This window comes from Arctopsyche grandis, chromosome 7 (genome assembly GCF_051622035.1).
Source record: "Arctopsyche grandis isolate Sample6627 chromosome 7, ASM5162203v2, whole genome shotgun sequence".
Taxonomy (NCBI): Eukaryota; Metazoa; Arthropoda; class Insecta; order Trichoptera; family Hydropsychidae; genus Arctopsyche; species Arctopsyche grandis.
Window position 1 is genome coordinate 22,819,887 of NC_135361.1, and position 13,070 is coordinate 22,832,956.

General features: G+C 31.7%; 1 protein-coding gene across 3 annotated transcripts; it reads right to left on the minus strand.

The window, feature by feature from the left end:
- Positions 1-749: 749 nt before the first annotated feature.
- Positions 750-5,191, minus strand: LOC143914982 (sorting nexin-4-like). 3 transcript variants are annotated; one of them, XM_077435437.1, is made up of 10 exons: positions 5,031-5,188; positions 4,715-4,821; positions 4,500-4,638; positions 4,246-4,405; positions 4,031-4,169; positions 3,464-3,591; positions 3,212-3,374; positions 2,965-3,126; positions 2,771-2,885; positions 750-2,691 (listed from the first exon to the last, which is right to left on the minus strand). In XM_077435437.1, the coding sequence occupies exons 1-10, from the start codon at positions 5,124-5,126 to the stop codon at positions 2,641-2,643; spliced, it is 1,260 nt and encodes a 419-aa protein (XP_077291563.1). In that variant the 5' UTR covers positions 5,127-5,188; the 3' UTR covers positions 750-2,640. The 3 variants fall into 3 exon arrangements, with proteins under 3 accessions (XP_077291563.1, XP_077291562.1, XP_077291564.1); XM_077435436.1 differs by having other exon boundaries at positions 751-2,691; positions 4,246-4,423; positions 5,031-5,191; XM_077435438.1 differs by having other exon boundaries at positions 2,506-2,691; positions 4,246-4,402.
- Positions 5,192-13,070: the final 7,879 nt, after the last annotated feature.

The following is a 13,070-nucleotide window of genomic DNA, read 5'->3' on the forward strand; positions in this document are numbered from 1 at the left end:
TTTTTAATTGCATAAAATATGTTATATATTGCAACTAGAATAATTCCCATTAAAAAATATACATAAAATAAATGCAATGTCGGGCGAACTTTTAAAAATCTCGAACTATGTTTCCAAAACCATTTCAATATATCCTTGAAATACTTAAAATATATGTATTTTTGTGACGCTTGAGACTAAAATGAATCGACTTTTCATCTATATATATAAAAATTAATGTCGGTGTGTGTGTCTCGAATAGACTCCTAAACCACTGAACCGATTACGATGTAACTTTCGGGATTTTTTGTATGCATATCCGGGAAGATTACTGTGAAAAAAAAACGGGGAAAAACGGGAACGGAAACGGGAATGAGTGTCATTGCAACGCAATCATTTCAAATGTGTTCACTGCCTGCGTTTTTCCGACAAATGGGAACGGGAACGAGAATGGAAACGGGAACGGGAATTTGCATGCGTTATTATGGCATTGCAACGCATGTAGGGTTCAGCTAGTTTTTACTAAAATTTAAATATTACTTACGCATCTCTTGAAACCAAAATCTCATACAATATATCATAGCATTTTTGTAAAAATAGTTATCTACTCAAAAAATTGTTGCTTGTACATTAAATTATAACTCATTTTGATCTGAAGATATGTGATGATATCGTTAGCAATCATCCCCAATTGGATGCATGTATGTACATAATTAATCAAATTGAAATTGATAGATAATATGCAAGGGTCGGATTAAAACAAAAATAATAAATTTGTAAGCTGTTTATTTATAATTATTTAGTACAAAATACGCATATATATATATATATGTATATATACATATGTAGTTAATTATGTACTTACCATGAAAATTTGAATGGTCCCTATGTATTGTGACTGAGATAAAAGACAATAATTAAAAACAAATTAAATTGCATCGTTTAATTTATTTACAGATAATAAAATAAATAGTGATATGTCCAAAGCACAAATGCAACTGCTTGTTTTAAAGGAAAAAGCAAGTCGAAAGCAATGAAATATAATTTGAAATCGTGCAAAATGAAAATATTGATATGTTTGATCAATGCGAAATAATTTTTTGACTGGATACCTAGATAAAAAGGCACATTTTGAGAAAACAAAGTTAGTCTATTATATATCAATCACATATATATAGGATATATTGGAGACTTATCTATTCTCTAAGGACATACGAATATTTTTGTAAGAAAACAGATTGGCGTTTAAGTATCATTAAATATAATTGATTAAAAATAGATTCGCAATCTTCATTGTGACAACTAATACGTATACGACGATAAAAGGAAAATTTAGAATGAACATCGATTTATTAATCGTAATTGCGATAAAAATAAGTACACCGCAAAAAAATTATGTACATACACATTTAAGAATGTAAATTTAGAACATCATTTCTGTATCCAAATTTATTGCTTCATTTAAGACTTTAAACACCTAATTTTTTAATAGAAAGCACATGCGTATAAACTGGCAAAATTATCATATATACATATTTTAAAACTAATAAAAGTAAGTCAAAAAAAAAAAAGTGTTCAACATTTTTGGACCAATATAAATATATAATTTTTTATATTACTATGTATATGAGAATGAAATAACTATTTTTTAATAAATATGTTTATAGTAACAACACGCCACTGACAATTTGCACCTATAAATGCAATAAATATTATAAATTTGACTGTAATTATGATTACTTACTATTAATTAAAACAATGTTTTCATTATAAATTATACAAAAAAATTTGAACACGATATTACATGTTATTTCATCACAAAATTTAACATTAAAATTGCTGTAAAATTAAAATCTTTGGCGAGTTTTGTTATTTCAGTATAAGCTACCATTTGTAAAGTGTTACAGCAATTGTATTTTGTACAACAGATAATAAATATGTTTATTTAAAAGAAATATAGGAATGTAGAAGTAAAAAGGAACTTAATTTAGTAACAATTCCAAAAAATATTAACATTTCATAAGATTCAAATAGACATTTACGCATTAATTAAATGAGCGACTTAATTACCCACAACTATTATAAGCATATAAATCCAATGGGGCCCCACGTAATGGTTTTTTTCTTAATATCATATGTTTCCAATTTCCAACTTATATTAATTTTATTAGCATCATTCAAAATTGTTGACCAGTACGTATTAATTTCTGTACATACGAATGTACACTGACCATATTCTACGTTTGCATTCTGCCAAAATTTATTGTTTCAGTTGACTCTGAATTAGGCACATGAGTTTAAAAATATTTTCTAATTTTTGCATGTGAGAATAAAAAATCATGTCGATTTTCGCTTTACAGTATAAACAGGACCCTACTAAAATGACAATTATAGAAAAATAAAACGGAATAATTTCAGAATACTATAAAATAATATAACAATAAATTTTGAGCAATTTAAAATACAAAAAAAAAATAGTTCTACTTACTATTTATATCATAATATGTATTTAGAAAGATGCTCTCGCAATATTTTTTTTTATATTATAATATTTTATTTTATATTACACAACATACAATTATTACGGAATATAAAAATATAAGTAAATATAGAGAATATGTTTTATTGTAACAATCTATGAATAAATGCATTTGATTTTGTTCAAGGTATACTTTCTAAGCAGTCTCGGACCTGCGACCACGCCTGGAGGCCCTACAAATCAAAATGATTAAAATATAATAAATATTAACAAATCAATTAAAACTTTTGATAAATATGTTTATAAAAAAACCTTTTTTGCATTTTTCACTTGAAGGCCAATATAGCCTGCTAACGTTTCTTGTAAGTCTTTATCTTTTTGTTTTTGAAAACGTTCTATATCAATCAGTGCCTTTTCAGTAAATTCTCTAAAATAATAAAAGAATATCAGAAATACATATTAAAAAAAAAATAATACGAATATTTGAAATGTACTGATAAAAATACTTCAATTCTTCGTGTGCTTTCTCAATAGTGCTTTTATCCGTAACTATTTTTGAATCTAACATTCTACAAGTTTGATCTCTAACGATATCGGGATCGGTAGTGCCAAAAAGGCGAGACATAAGTCCGGCTTTGCCTTGAGCAGCTCTTTCTCTTTCAGAAGTCCTATAAAAAAATACATACAAACTTCAATATGAACAATCTGCAATACAAATTAACATTTTCAATATACAAGTAAGTAAGTAAGTACCGTGAAGTGAGACATTCTTCGGCATTTTCCACAGCAAGTTGCAAACCTTCATGATGTCTACATACGTTTTGCAAAGCATCGGCAAAAAATAAGTATTCTTTCAATTGATCAGCAAACTGTTCCTCCTCTTCGAGAATGCTATCAATACCATCTGCAATTGAATCTACAAAAGAAAAATACAATTTTTAACAAAGATTTAAAATTGACATTGTTTGAAAATATATTATATATATACGTATATAGACAAATTACCAAAATAATGTCCTGCTTTTTGCAAACCATCGCCCATTTCTTTTTCTATGACACTCCATTCGCTGAACAATTTTCCATAATTCGAATGTAATTTACTTAAGGTATACTGTTTTTCTACCATACGAGATCTAAAATAATAAACCTGATGTATGTAGGTAACTATAAATTGAATAAATAAATACAGAGAGATGTAATAAGAATAGAGGAGCCCTTACGAATAAATAATTGTTGTCAATTTTACGCGGTACGTCTCTATAAATACGCTACATCGCACGGAATACAATCGGATCAATTTACTTATAAAAATGTATCCCATGTTGTTTATTGTGTGATTTTGAATGTATTGTGCAATTTTTACCAATGCTTACCCATCTTGCGAGTAATATAAACAAACAGAGAAGTTTTTATCGGACATACGTCGAGCACCAAGCGCCAAATACGACTGATGCTAAAATTATTTAGATCTGTCCGTGGACAGAATGTCACTTGACAACAATATAACAACTAAAGCCACTTCTATTAATATTACATTTCTCTGCATAAATATTAAAAAAAAAAATTATATACCTTGTATATAATAAATTACTAAGACTAGATTCCAATTGCTTGCCATAAGACTTAATCATTTCAAATTTGGCATCGGGTGATTTTAATCTTATAGTAACGCTTAAAGATTTCAATTTTTTTTCCGCCGACACAAGATTACCTTAAAAATAATGTTCAACTTGTTAATAATTAAGAAATTGAAATCACATTAAACATTTGCTTTTTATTAAATATACCGGTTTCTATAACAGTTTCTCGCCAGCCGTGTTCTAATTGAAGAAATCCTATAAAATGATTGTCGAAACAGAGAGTCGGGTGTGATGCGACTCTCAGCAAAAAGTTTTCCAATCCGGCTCTACGCCGATCGATAAACTCCGGATTCAATGTATCAGACTTCTGCCAAGAGTAGAGAATCTGCAAAAATAGTTGACTTCCTTATCGAAAAAAGACAACATTGCACAAAAATCCCATGATAAATATATCACATTACCCTCTTCTCCGGAAGCGGTGGCATTACGACGTAAGGATACGTAGCTTGCAGGTAGTCGTGCAGCTGTTCAAATTCCGAATAACGTCTCCACAACGAACTAATTCTATTTTGCATCAAGGTAAAATTTTGATCTTGCACCCTAGAAAATAAAAAATAGTCATTGTACAAAATTTGAGACATCGATATACATATATACAGCGTACCAATAAACTTACTTCACATCGATTAAATAAACTGTATAGTGATCTCGAACGTGGAGCGGCCCATTAGCCCTCTTCTCTGATTCTGCTATGTTTATATCGACATGTTTAACTAGAGTGTCCTATATAAATGAAACAAGTGGATTAATTTCATATATCAAACATTGGGCATTGTATGAGACTGAAATGATCAACGGAAATGAGTAGCCAAAAGTGTTTCGTCATAATGTTGCAATATAATGAAAAGTTCAGGAATGATTCAGTATTGACAGAAAATATTTAGAGGTTACGTTTCAAAATGACAGAGGGGATAAAATAAAATGAAGCTAACCTCCTGTTGGTCGGAGAGGGGTTGCGGAGAGACGATTGGGGCCCCCAGAGTTAGAGGGGGGCTCAGCTCCCCATCGGGTGCCTCCATCTGCAGCATCTTCAGCCACCAACACAAACCCACCAGAACACTCTTCTCTTGTCAATTTCAACTCCACGCATGGCAACACCGGCGTTCTCACTTTTTACCTTTCTAAATGTAATTGAAATATAATTTAGTCTATCATAAAATAAATGGCTAAAAGTGTCTACATTCCAAAATATATGTATATCTACATCTCAATTATCCTCATATTAAATTTTATTTTGACAGGAAAATTTATTTAAAAAAATAATAAATATTAGTTTTGTGACTGAAGTTTTTTACGCGGGAATACAACTCTCTCGCTGGGAGAGTTATTGGTGTACAGGGATACGTTTGTTCGTTCTTCCAGGTGCGTTCTTTCCGTGGTGGGGGTTAAAGGGAACAGAATGGCTAACCTGGGATGTCTTGTAGTAGTCGTGAAGTTCCTGATTAGAATCCTCGTCTCGTCTATAGATGCAGCGCAGCTGTTGTGAAGCTGGCTCTCGGGTCACCTGGTCTGTCTTCCAGCGGCTGATGCTTCTAGAGAGCTTGGCTACCACGGAAAGGTTAACCCGCGCGGGGTAGGAAGCTGCGTGGAGATACATGTGACGAAAACATTGGAACTCGGGGAGAGAGTTATGATAATTCAACCGTCCCGCGGCTATCCAAAATGGCTGATCTCTGAGCTCGTTCGCAAGGGGAACGGCTCGGGAGAGATCGAGGGAGGGGAACGCCTGTACCTGTGGACGACCGAAATGTGAATGGCCGAGTCGGGCTCTCGTCTCCTGCTTTTCGCGGTAAACTATCGGCCTGAGTGCTGTCATTCCAAAATAAGGGCTAATGTGGCCACTGATGGGACGGCTGGGAGAACGTCACGTTACAGTTTATTTTTTACACTGATTTATCATAATATAATTGCGACAATAAATTAATAATGATATTTCAATCAATATCATGCCTAGTGAATATGTTGTAGTATGAAAAATTTTATGTTTAGATTCCTTTTTATTATATATGTACATGTTTTTAACTTATAAATTATGGATGGAGAAATAATATAATCGTTAGTCACGTGAAGTTCAAAGTTATAATAATCGAATAATCGAATCTTGTGATATCACTGAGTATACATATATGTATGTATGTTTTGTGCTCAATATTAAACACATATTCAAGTGATAATTGATAGTTCACCATAAAAAAATCATGTATGTACTACGTATCAATATAATTATAGTCGTTCCAATCTATCATGAGACTTGAGTAAAATGTACATGCTATTGCATTCAACCCCCCCCCCCCCTCACTCAACTGGCGATGACCAATTACATTTCGTTTCAGTTTCGCATTGCATTTTGGTCAAGAAATACAACATTCTTCGTGTGTGTAGCGGTCGATAGAATTTGACTTTTATTTTTTGTTAGTTTTGAGTAATATTATTAAAGACCTTGCATTGCAATATATTGTAATAATATTAAATAGTTAAATAATAAATAATTTAAAAAATATATTAAATTATTTAACATCCTTACAATGTTACAGCACATTGCACGAATGCGACAGCATGCTCGGTTCTTGGAAGACTCAAGCTAAATCGAATCAACTATGATTTCATTTGTTTATTGAGCTGAAATAGCATTCTGTGAAAGTATCTATGAACTGCACAATTTGGTGAATATTGCTCACAAAGTACTCGACCAAAAGTCACTAAAATCTCTATAACGGAACATCTGGCAGCCCAAAAGTCTATCATACTGTTGCGTAGGGGTGGGTGGAGGATCCAAGTAAAAGGCCAACAGTCGTATCACAGCATTTATTGATGATTAAGGAGATACACGTATTGTCAGTGTTCAGTCCAGAATGACCTGATATCGCTTACGTACCGCCTTATAAGGGATAGATCTCTCAGGACGTCTAATCTGTTTACCTACTGTATAGTCACGTATTCGGATATGTATTCCCACGGTATGAGAAGTGCAATCATTGTTTAGCTTTCATGCACTTAGCTTGTCGCTAATCCTTAAAACCACGTATACCAGTCGCACGGTATGCATTTAGTTAATCCGTTAACAGATATCCGTTACAGATAATCCTGTCCCATAGGTTCGGTCACACAGTCTCTGGGATTCTATTCGCTTAATCTGCGGCGTACGTAACAATACTAACGAGAGCTCGAGTACCAAATATTCCGTATTCGCGATTTTCATGGCAAAAATTGTCTTTTGGGCGATCGCAATGTGCGTAATAATCCAATTACCGAAGTGCACACATTATTTATATTGTGCTTCGAATTTTCAGTATCTATCTATGACGATCGTCATCCACTCATACGTATATGTATTATCATGCGCGGACTTTTGGTCGGTTAGATACTTGGCCGATCGACATTTGGGGGAACGGACATTAGGCAGACAGAAGCTTGAAATTATTAATTGATAAAATGTATTTCTACTCAGCAGTGAATTATGATGATGATAATGAAAAAAAGGATAAGTAAAATAAAAAGAAATATCGTTACAGATAAATATTTTATTTTATTTTTATTATAATGTTATTTGTATTAAGAATGGTATAAAAATAAAATAAAACTTCAATAATGACGCACACATATTTTCTTTAAGTGTCACAAGCCCATTAGGTGTCTTAAAAATGGAATTAATCGTCCACTATTTACTAAATACAAATATTATTTTCAAAATTTATTTTTTATTTTGATCGATTTTGAAAAAAGGGATAAAAATTAATAATTGTGTTTCGTAATTATTCAAAGCTCACTAAAAATAAATACATTATTCAGAAATCACTTCGACGTATCATAAAAATTTGATATTTTTGAATTTAAACAATTACAAATTTTATTCGGCCCAATTTCCGTTCGGCCAATCGTCCGTCAGCCTAATTTCCGTTCTGCCAAACATCCGTCGGCCTAGTGTCCGTCGGCCAAGTGTCCATTTGGCTAATATTCCGTTAGCCAATTCTTGCAAAAATCAAAAACAAATTGCTAAAAATATCAATATTGTCAGCATGAAAGTAATTTATGCAGTTACTACGTTCTCCCACATTGTAACTGCATAAATGATATTTTTAACAGTAAATTATTTTTTTTAATTATTTTTATCTGTGTTTGGACAGGCCCTGTCTTTTTTACATACCTCTTTTACGTTTCACTTACGATTACTATTAATTATGAATATTATATTAATCCTGTTATAAAAAAACGCGTCCTATATTTTTTCTTTTCATATGTGTCCGATATTTTCAACTTATATAATATACATATGTACATATGTATATGTCTACATTGATCCCAAAAAATATAATAACCCTAAATATTAGCTTAAAACACCCCTTCCCCCATCCTTCCTAAATAATATAGTAACAGATAACGTCATAGATATATTTTTGAATGTATTTATTGACAACTCATGTACATAATCCATCCATTTGGACTTATTAACACATTTAGATATGATCTAATCTGTAAAACCTATTTACAACAAAACCAATTAGACTATGATCAACGCTGAAAATCTTAATGTACATACATACAAATATACTTTCACATTCATATTCAGAATGTAAAAGTGCAAATATACCATTGTATTATTTTTTAGAAAAATAGATAGACATTTTTAATAAAACAATTTGGTTGCATCTATTAGGTCAAGTTTTGATTATATGTATGTACATACATATGTCGACAGATTTTAGTTAATAACAATAGTTACACTGGTTTGTATTTAAATTTATTGATAACTAGCATTGGTAATTGGTATCCTAATTATAAATCAAGATATACCCATTTGTTTAGATATATTGTCGTAATATGATCTATGTATATACCCTAAATAAAAATCAATGTTTGTCTGTCACGTATGCGTTCTTATACCATTCAACCGATTGCGATGAAACTTACAGGAGTTATTGTGTGTATTCCCGCGATGGTTTCTGTAAAAAAATTGCCCAAAAACGGGAAAGGAAACGAGAAAAACGAGAATGAGTGGCGTTGCAACGCAATAATTTCAAATGCGTTCGCGTTGCCACCTGGGTTGTTAGGATAAAATAAACAAACAATATAGAATAATTTCAAATGTGTTCGCTGCCTGCGTTTTTCCAACAAGATTATCATATAATTTAATTTGATTATTAAGTATTAATTTGAAACTAAAACATTTACTTATCGAAACACATCGAGAAACGGGAACGGGAAGGGGAATTGCATGCGTTATTGAGGAATTGCAACGCATGCCGGGTTCAGCTAATATATCAATACAATATATACAAATTTCTTCAATTTTCGAACTGGATCATCTATATAAGTACACTGGATAATATAAGTACATATGTATACTGTGACATATGATCTGATTTGTTGGAACGATTTGATAAATTTAGAGTAATCTGTATTAAACTCCAGACTTAGGTTTAATTTTCACTATTTATTTCAAACTTTCACCCGCCTGAGCAACGCCGTGCAATTCGGCTAGGTTAATAATAGCAATGGCTTAGTTTATATAACTATTCAATACATACACAGGAGAACAATTCTTTTAATGTATAAAAACGCGTAAAAAAGTTGGTGATCATATGACAGTAAGATTTGAATGAAAAAATAATAAAAAAAAGTGAAAATACTACATAAACAGATAATAGGATTTACATAAATACATATGTTTATTATTTATACATTGTTTATACAATCAATTCAATTTTAAATTTAATCACAGATTAAAATATAATTGATGTTTGTACTATCGGTACAAATATCAATGTCAATTAAGCAGTGCTCTTTTTTTATGAATTGACAACGACATACATACATTCGTATTTTCCACTTTAGGTGTAGTTCAGCGATTTACTCGCTTTAAATTTCACTTATGGTTTTTACAATGAGTAGGTAAATATATTACGGCCGAATTTTCATGATTAAAATCTAGAAACCATTAAATCAAAACTATTAGGATTTCTTTTCTAAATATGTACTGATGTTGCTGTTTTACAAAGATCCTGTAAAAAAGGAACAATACATAGTTTCATTTATCGCGGTCATTTGCAGAACTACAGATTGACTGTAAAGGTCTGACCGCACTATACGACAACCGAACGATCCTTCACTTCACAACAGTACGCGACCAAATATTGTTTGGATGAAATTGTATGAGACATAATTTTATAAGCATATAGTAAAACAAACATAAAAGAATTTCTTCTAAACAAGATAAAAAAAATACACTATCCATAAATTAAACTTTTTTGGGTGATCTAGAGGTATTCGTCTATGAGCACTTTACATGTCAATGTTCGTTTATTTTATTTTATTTTATTGTTACAAATCAATATACACTCGCCATTACAGATTTGCTCAAATGCGACGGGTGTACGTTAACGAAATACAGAATACGTTTATGAATGCCTTGTGATTTTCTGAACCCGTTGTACCTATCTTAATTTGGACCGGCCGTAACGTTGGTGAAAAGTGAACTAATTACTCACTGAAATTAGTGATTTGGCCCAATTATAAGTTACAAATAAGTTAAGTATGTACGTTTAACCCTTTGAATGCTGACCAACACCAATCGGCGTTTTTCCAACAAGTACATGGGCCTGAAAGACGCCGATAGGCGTTGTATTTTGAGCATGTACAAAGTAAACAAGAATATTACCCACTAAGTCTTTCCAGGTAGCATTGAAAAAAAATCATTGAACATGTGTCATGTAATCCGTGTCATTCATTTGTTCACGTTTGTAAAGACTAGTTTACACTGGAATTTCAGGATTTATAACCATAGCATAATTTCCCGATGGAAATCCCTAACTGCCGAGTATTTTAGATTCTAGCTTGGCATTTAGATTGTGACCATTACATTTTAACAACAATGAAAAGGATGGAAGTAGTTTTGGAAAAATACATTTAACCCTTTGAATGCTGACTAACGCCGATCGGCGTTTTGCCACCAAGTCCATGAGACTAAAATACGCCGATAGTCATTGTTTTTTGAGTATGTAAAAAATAAACAAGAATACTACCCGCTAAGCCTTTTCAGGTAGCATTGAACATTGGTCGTGTAATCCGTGTCAATGTTTATAAAGACTGGTTTACACCGAAATTTCTGAATTTATAACCATATCAGAATTTCTCGATGAAAATCCCTAACTGCTGATTATTTTAGATTGTGCCTTGGCATTTAAATTGTGAGCATAACATTTTAAAAATAAGGAAGAAGGTGAAACTAATTTTGGAAAAATACGCCGTTTTCATAGCAAAAATTGTCTTTGTGATCATCGAAATGTGACTAATAATCCAATTACCTAATTAATAGACTTCTTTTGTTTATTTTATATTGTTTCAAGATATATTAGAGAGTCTAACCACACTAGGATTTCTGATCCGGGTTGACCCGGAACAGACATTAATTGGAAATTGGATTTTAAAAAATCTTGAAAATATACAACATTTCCACGACTGCACGAAGGGAAATAATAAATCAAATACACAAAGAATCGTAAAATATTCTCAAAGGTTTTTTGTTTAGCTGTAAGTTCCCCGAACGTGGAAGTTTTATAAGCATAATGGTTCTGTGCGTTTGGCCAAAATCGTTTATTGTAATACTTTTTTTGGAAAATCTCAATATCGAAGGACTTGACCTTACCGATGAATATGAATTTCCAAGAATTGAAAATTGAAATCGAAGAAAAAAAAGCCTAAAACTGATTTCTGTAACACAAATTTTAAATAATTCTAATTGTATACCGAACAAAACATTCTTAATAAATGTTGTAATAAAAGCGAATGTATATCCTACGGTGAAACTATTATGAAGCGAGTATATCCTTCATGTATTGACGATTCCACAATGGAAGAAACTCTATTAATTAATAATTAAATACGGAGTTATCAAAGACAAATATACAAAATAACATAAATAAAAAAACCTTCAACTTAAAAAAAAAAATAAAAAAATATACATGCTGACAGGAGAAAAAACCGATAATTTAAAAAAATTGTTTTCTTCCCTTTTAACAATAAAACCAACTCCAACCGAAACTGAAAGAGTTTTTTCCACTGCTGAAAATTTTTGTACCAAATCTAGAAATAGGCTTTCATCACTCATTTAAATATTTTAGTATTCTTAAGAAGCTACTTTAAATAAGTTTACATTTTTTCCAGTTAATCGATATATTATGTATTGTTTACTTTTTTTATATATTGTTAATAAATAAATATTTTTTTTATTAATAAAAAATACACTAAATTGATCGTTCCCGGGATACTGGGAATCCCGGGAACGATCCCGGGCTCCATCCCGTGTCCCGGGAATTGAAAGAGTCCGGGACTACAAAAACCCTAAACCACACCTTTACAAAACTCGAAATCCTCGGCGGTAGTTAAGAGGGCTGTACACCCGAAACCTTAATTTTGTTACCGTTCCTTTCATCGATATATATATTGAGTGTATGTATATATTGAGTGAATGCGACAATATATATCAATATATATATTAAGTGAATGCGACAGTTGCGCTTCGACCAGATAAAACGTATTTTAAATTGACAAAATCGAGGTTTCGTATTCTACTATTTTCTCCTCCAAAACTGGACCAATTTTTAAAAAAGTTTCATCATCGGTATGATAAAGATACTTTCTGTGCATCTATCGGCGTATTTTTTTTTAAATCGACCGTTAAATAAGCACGCTGGACTCATTTCGTGGGTGTAAACAAGAGGCGATTTTATAGATGTTTGGCGGCTCCTAGCTCATATAAAAAATTAATCAAAAAAAATAAAACGATAGATGCACCCCAATGGTGGATATCCATAGCATATTAAAAAATAATTTCTCTAGTGCCATAATTGAGGAAGGGAGAAGTATAGTACGTTTGTATGGACAAGGCGCTGCTGTTCAGCCCTCTTAAGTTTGTTTTGATTAGCTACAATTTTTATGCCTGCTTTCTATTAGATTTTTAAATAATTCTAGTTGGA

What these genes read in the sequence shown, in the direction of transcription:
- LOC143914982 (XM_077435436.1), bottom strand. Translation starts at nt 5,126, where the DNA reads ATGCTGCAGATGGAGGCACCCGATGGGGAGCTGAGCCCCCCTCTAACT. An exon ending in GTTTATTTAATCGATGTGAA is followed by an intron (nt 4,639 to 4,714) that starts GTAAGTTTATTG and finishes TTTATTTTCTAG; the next exon opens with GGTGCAAGATCAAAATTTTA. An exon ending in AGTAATTTATTATATACAAG is followed by an intron (nt 3,592 to 4,030) that starts GTATATAATTTT and finishes TTATTATTTTAG; the next exon opens with ATCTCGTATGGTAGAAAAAC.